General features: G+C 41.0%; 1 protein-coding gene across 2 annotated transcripts in view; it reads left to right on the forward strand.

The window, feature by feature from the left end:
- The first annotated feature begins 3,233 nt into the window (after positions 1-3,233).
- MGMT (O-6-methylguanine-DNA methyltransferase) overlaps positions 3,234-6,697 on the forward strand; it is a 130,700-nt gene continuing 127,236 nt past the window's right edge. For both annotated transcript variants that reach the window (XM_031059889.1, XM_031059890.1), the window contains exon 1: positions 3,234-3,275. In XM_031059889.1, coding sequence (XP_030915749.1) covers positions 3,252-3,275 — 24 coding nt within the window. In that variant the 5' untranslated portion in view covers positions 3,234-3,251. The remainder of the gene's footprint in view (positions 3,276-6,697) is intronic.

Consider the following 6,697-nt stretch of genomic DNA (forward strand, 5'->3'; position numbering starts at 1 on the left):
CCAGCCCCAGTGTCCAGCCTGGCCTTGGGCACTGCCAGGGATCCAGGGGCAGCCCCAGCTGCTCTGGGCACCTGTGCCAGGGCCTGCCCACCCTGCCAGGGAAGTACAAAATGCTTGTTTTATTATTTTTTAAAACATACCAATAATACTGTTTTCACTGATTGCACCAGTTTAATGTACTTTATTTTATATTATTGTTAATGCAGCTGGCCCTGGATTTAAATGCATTTCAGTTGCCTTTTTGTGCCATTATATTTGATTCCTCAGCGAGACTTTCTAAGAATATGATTAACCCTCTGGGTCATCTTATAATGTAATTATTAATGATTGATTCTGTTTATCCTTGGGATCAATATGAGAAGCAAAAATGCTTTGGCATATATTTGGGGTTGATTTCTTGCATTCAGTAAACATGATCTGGTGACAAGACTGGTATTGGTTTATTACTCGGAACGTGTTTGATGAATCTGAAGTGTGTAATTAGTTTTATATAATGATGGTGATATGTGGGGTTTTTTACATGACTTATGTTAATATGGCCAATAGTGTTAACATCTCCTGCCACTAATAGTTAGGGTGGGGATGTATAGTAATTGATCTTCCTGGGAGTGCTGTAATGTAAAAACAATTCCGGCTGTTTGAAGTATATTTTACAAGTGTGCATTGGGCCTTTGGGATGTTATACTGAAAAACCCAATTGTACAGTTACCATGGGAACCCAATTAGAATAGATTGCTGGATTTTTTTTTTCTTTCTCAGGCTTTCATCTTGACCAAAAATCTAATGTACTTTAAATGTTTTCATACGGAATTTTGTTCGTGTAGTCACTTGGTGTAATGGCTGGTTTTTAATTTTAGTGCTGAACCAGAGTGTTCTGTTGAGGGTCCTGAGGACTTATCCTTCAAGGAGAATCTTCCTTTAGTGTTTAAAAGTTGATGAACTGAGAAAAAATACTTTTTATTAATCCAAGTTCTTACTGCTATCACATGTACTTGTCAGGCTGCAGTCCTGGGGGAAAAAAAGCAGGGAAATATCTCAAAGCCCAAGGACTTCTGTTCTAGATCATCAGCAAAACATGGCTGAAGAATTTCCTGCCCTTCAAGAAGCTGCTTTTGATGTCACCTCTGACTTTTCTTCACCTGTGTGGCCTTTTGACATATCCAGAGGTTTGGGATGCTCGCTGTGATGTGTTTGCTTCCTGCACCGTTGAGCACCTGCAGGTGTTTGTGTATCTTCAGGTGTCCTGGGAGCATCCTGCTTCCTCAGCACAGCTCCTGGGTGGCAGCAGAGCTTGGGAACGTCTTGCTGGAATGGCCAGGGGAAACTGAGGCAGGAGAGATGGAACGGATATCACTGGTCCTTGTTGGCAGCTCTGAGCTAGTGAGGATTGCCAACTATTTATTTTTCCCATACTGCTCCTTAATCCCTTCAGCTTATCCACTCTGCAAATGCAGGAGGGAATTTTCCATTTTTGGTGGAGCCATTGATGACCTGAAGGTTTCAGTTTTTCGAGGTTTGGTTCTGGTGTCTCAGTTTCCACACCATGGAAGTGGTATCACTGAATTTGATCAATGTGTGTTGCTCCAAAGAGGTTTTGGCTTTTCGTGGTATCACTGAATTTGATCAATGTGTGTTGCTCCAAAGAGGTTTTGGCTTTTCGTGGTATCACTGAATTTGATCAATGTGTGTTGCTCCACAGAGGTTTTGGCTCCTTGCCCTCAAAGCCACCCTCAGGAGAACCCTTCAGCTCCATGTGGAGTACTGACCTGCTCCAGGCAGACAGTCTTTGCAAGGCTGAGGTGCATTTCGGAGGGATGGTTTGGACTTTCCAAGGGGTTTTTTTTGTATGGTTTCCCCCAGTCTGGCTGTCAGAAATCTTCCAACCACCATGGTTTGGACATGACTGGTTTTACTCAAGCTCTCATCACCCAAGGAAGGCCTTGTTGGATGAGCAGATGGAGCTCAACCAGGGTTTGAAATGAGCTTCTGGATAAATCTGATTGTTGAGGCAAAACTTTCAGCTTTACTCTTCAGGACGATCTAAAAAACCTGAGCATTGCTGGGTGCTTTGAAATACCCAGCTCTGAACTGATGATAGAAATAAATTGCTATTTTATTTTTAGCTCTATCACAGATATTTTGAGTAGTTCTATTAGATTGCTCATCTGCCTGACCTGCATTTAAAAATGCAGTGAATTCTCTTTGCAATGCCTGCCTTGTTGCTATCATTAAAATACTAACTTTTCATCTTAATTTTAAACACTTAAGTAAGATGCAATATTAGGATTAAATGTTGCTGTTTGGTTTTAAGTGGCTGGGAAGTGGCCATGTGTTCTGACAGTGCCTTGGACTTCAAGGAGAGGTTTTGGAAAGCCTGGGATGTTCATATAATTTCATTTTTAGGAGATTTACCATTGCTGAAGTGGATGCAGTTATCCCTGCCCATGGAGTTGTGATTCCCTGATTTCAGTGGAGCAGTTCCCATCGAGGCTGGCTGTGAGCCAGGATTGTGAAGCTGAGCTTTGGCACATAATCTCCTTGGTTTTAAAAAATACAGTGTTTGTACCACATCTTTCAAAGACAGAGTGATATTAGCAGAGTGGTGCTAAAAAAAACATAGAGGGGGGAGCTAAATGCCAAAGAAATAAGAAATACACTTTATTTCCAAGGGGAGAGCAAAAAGGAACCAGTTGTGGTTTTTAATTATATAATTAATGTTAAAGGCTAGAATTATAATAATTGAAGTTAAAATGTTTTAGGTACTCAGTGGTGTGAAATCTGTGCTTTTAAACCCAGAATACATCACAATCACTTGTTTTAAAATCACTTTCATGCCATAAAATGTGGCATTTCCTAAATCACAACAGGCTCTTCATTTTACTCAGTCACTTAGAAGTACATGACAGCCTGTAAAAAATTATTCAATTAATACTTTTATCTTTGGAGGCATTCTTATTCCAGATATCAGAGTTGTGCAGTGCTTGTTGTGGAAGAACTCTTCAATGTGCCATCTGTTGATTTTTTTTGTTTGACTCATGACGAGTGGGTGACTTAACATTAAAATTCCATGTTGTTTGTGAAAAAAACCAAACTCCCTTTGGAAATTCTGTGTACTGAAACTTGGAGCTCGTTTAAAAACGGATGCAGAGGTGGATATTCTGGATATTCAGTTCTCCCTGTGGAATTCAGATTTAACAATCTAACTGAGAATTATTTTTTTTTCCCTTGCAGGTGGAGCCTTTTCCTCCAGGATGGCATCGAGGCTGCTTCCCAAAGTAAGTTTCCAGTGCAGTGCCTTTGCAGGGAGGTGGCCACTGGAAGTCCAGCATTACAAAAGAGTTCACGTAACATAGTTTGTTTTTTCCCCGGTGCCCAGCAGTCAGGATTAGGAATCCAGTTGACAAGATTGATGCTGCATTGTAAATCTCTGTAGCTCTGTCATGGTTGGTAACAGGCATCAGTGGACCTTTCCCCAGCACGTATCCATCTGCCACAGAGCATAAATAACAGGACAGAGCTGCTCTCTCCGTTTTGTTGCTGTTTCCATCCCCTAGTAGTAAACATCTCCCTGGAAAACAGGCTTAATTTTGAGGCTTGATGCTTCAGTGATGTAAGCGTAGGTCAGTGACATTGTAGCAAAATAAGAAACATGGATGTTTATCCAAATATTCAGGCAATTTACTCTGCTGAAAGAAGGGCATCAACACATTGTTAGTCTATAGCTGTCTCCCTGAAATAGTTGAAATGAACTTTGAAGACACAAATACTCTTTTTTTTTTTATGTGGAATACCTATTTTTGTAACATTAGTGATGTTCCTCTAGGAAAACACTTCTGGTACAATCACACCTGCATTTCCAACTATTCCTGTTGGCAACTTCTGTCACTGCTCTAAATGTCTGAATAGTGGCATCTCTTGTGGTTTTAATCTGCTTTACATAATGTCATGTGGCTTAGGAAGGAGCATTTTGCTGGTTTGTGTTGTTTACCTCTTTTCTACAAAAGCAAATCGGTTTTGTTTTTTAAAACAGAATGGTTGAGGAAGAAATCCAGGTAAATAAATTATTGCTTCACTTTTTTCTTTTGAACCATCATCCCTTTAGTCACATTTATGCATCTTCCAGTTGCAAACACCTTTTAGCAGAGGGAGGGAGAATCCCTGGCTCCCTCATTGCAGGCTAGGTGTGATATAGCTGGCAAGTGACACAAAACTAATAATTTATTATCTAACCTTTTCATTTCCCCCTCTCTCACGTGGAGTTGAAAGGTGCAGCTTGAGCTGTTCGGGGAGTTTTCCCCTTTTGATATGTGGGAAGACAGAAGGTTTGAGGTAAAACACTCCAACTCCGCTGTGGGGACTGTGCAGACACTTCCCTGTGCTCTGGATGCATATTAAATATTGATGTCCTGATGTAATTGGTGATTTTCGGGCTGTTTTCAGTGTGTGATCAGTTTGCAGAGCCCCACGTTGGGGTGACACCCAGCGTGTGCCTGGCCATGGATTTGCGGGAATCAATTATCACCCGTGCAATGTGCTGAACAGTTTTTAAGGAGGCTGCTGAAAAATGCTTTGGGAAACCAGGCAGACGTGGGAATTTTCCATAATCACTGCCTGTGCCTCCCACTCCATCCCTGGTTCTGTTGCAGTGACCAGAGATGAGTTTTGGGGTTGGGTTGGCTGGAAGGTGGCTGGGCTCTGGGTGGCCAAACCTCAGGATAGCTCCATGTTTAGGAATTTGGGTGGGGGTTTGTTGTGCTTCTGACAGTGTGGCAGTTTTTGTATGTCATTAGAAAACTCTAAATGTCATTCTGCTCCTCGCTGGATTTCTGGCAGTTAAATTTGAAGTTAGTAAATGGATTCTTGTACTAACCCTGATGCTTTGCTCTGTTAATAGTTAAACCCTTGTCCTGCTCAAGGAGGGATGGACAACTATAGGAAAATCCAGATGTGTGTGTGCCAATACTATGCTCCTGTATTTTTATACAAATCTTGCCAATACCTCTTCTGTCTGTATTTATTTCCCTCTGTTTTGTGTTTTTAGTGAATCCCTAATACACATTTTGCTGCTCTGCTCACTTCAGAAATTTCAGCGAAATTCTTTCCTCACACACAACTCAGATTCCTGACTCTCCTTCAGCTTAAGGAGCACTATTAATGGTTTTGTTCATATTGCTTAGATTTATTTTGTTATTATTCTCCAGCTCCTACTCTTCAGGTAGAGCTATTTTGGTATTATAAAGAATGATGGATTATATAGGAAAGTTTCTTTTGAAGCACTCCTGATATTGTGCAATGCACTTGGGGGTCAGCTACACTTGACTGATGCATGATTTATCCCATGTCCCTGCCACTTCCTGAGATAAAGCTGCTATTTTATCAAAAATGCCAGCAAGTGTGATTTAGAATTTATACCCCTCCTTTTTCAAATAATTGTTCTGATTACTTTCTGGCACGGCAATAAAATGATAAAGGTAATTGCACACAAATGTGAGATAGCACCAAAATACAATAAAATTAACCTGAATTAGCTTGACTTGTCGATGAGAAGTATTTATGAAATGTATTTTTGCAATAAGGGAGACTGATATTATAGCTGGAAGGTGAGTTATTGCCTTAATGTAATACTGTTTGAAATTTAAAAAAGAGACTGTTACAGTTGAGGGTGATTGTGCCTTTGAAATTAAGTTGAAGTGATTCTTATAATTGGCAGCAATAATGCATTGGGAAGGTAATATCTTTTATTGTGTTATGCCTAGTTGCATTATCTTTTATTTAGCTGGTCCTGACTCCAGCTCTGCAGAGAAGACAAGCAGGAGCAGATCAGGAATTTTGTGGATTTAGGTGATAAAAACTTGAAATGTTACCCAATATTAAAGTCATTCTTCTGCTGGTTTTTTTTTTTTTCATTTTTAGCCCATTTTGAGTTCCCCTGAACCTGATACAAGGCTCATTTGATTAAAATTTCATCTGTTTTCCTTGTACTGGAGTAGTTGCCATGTATTTACATCAGGCTGAGCCTGTAAGAGCCAAGCACTCCAAGCTCGCTGTGTGTGGGTTTGTGTCAGGTGCCGATTTGGGCAGTGAATTTTGTATTTCTCTGTGCTCAGAGTACAACCTCTTACAGAAAAGTGTGAACACACTCTTACAGCAAACCCCTCCATGGTTTTCAAGGAGTACATCCTCAAATCCCAGAATCCCTGGGGTTGGAAAAGCCCTCCCAGCCCAGGGAGTCCCATCTGTGCTTGGGACTCCACTCCCACCCTGTCCCCAGCTCCGGGTGCCACCTCCAGGTGCCACCTGCAGGGATGGGCACTGCAACCCTCCCTGGGCAGTTCCCACCTTTCCAGGCAATTTCTCGTGAATTCCTACAAATCTCCCCTTCCCGACCCCCAATCCCAGATCCACATTAAAGGAATTAAACAATTGGAGTTCTGCAGGAGAAGGACTTCCAGCTCTTCCTGCTGCCACTGGATGGCCCAGAAATAATTTCATTTAATCTCTTTTTGACCCACTTCTGAGCAAACAATGATTTTTTTTTTTTTTATTGTTGTTCACTCACCAAAATGAGAGGGGGAAAAATTATTTAAGCCAAGAGGAAGCTGTCCTGGGTTGACTATATGATGCTTTTATCCCCAAATCGTCTCATTGGTTTATGCTGAATAATAATAAGTTTTGCACCTTTAAGACTTGTTGCAGA

Source organism: Geospiza fortis, unplaced genomic scaffold (assembly GCF_000277835.1).
Source record: "Geospiza fortis unplaced genomic scaffold, GeoFor_1.0 scaffold452, whole genome shotgun sequence".
Taxonomy (NCBI): domain Eukaryota; kingdom Metazoa; phylum Chordata; class Aves; order Passeriformes; family Thraupidae; genus Geospiza; species Geospiza fortis.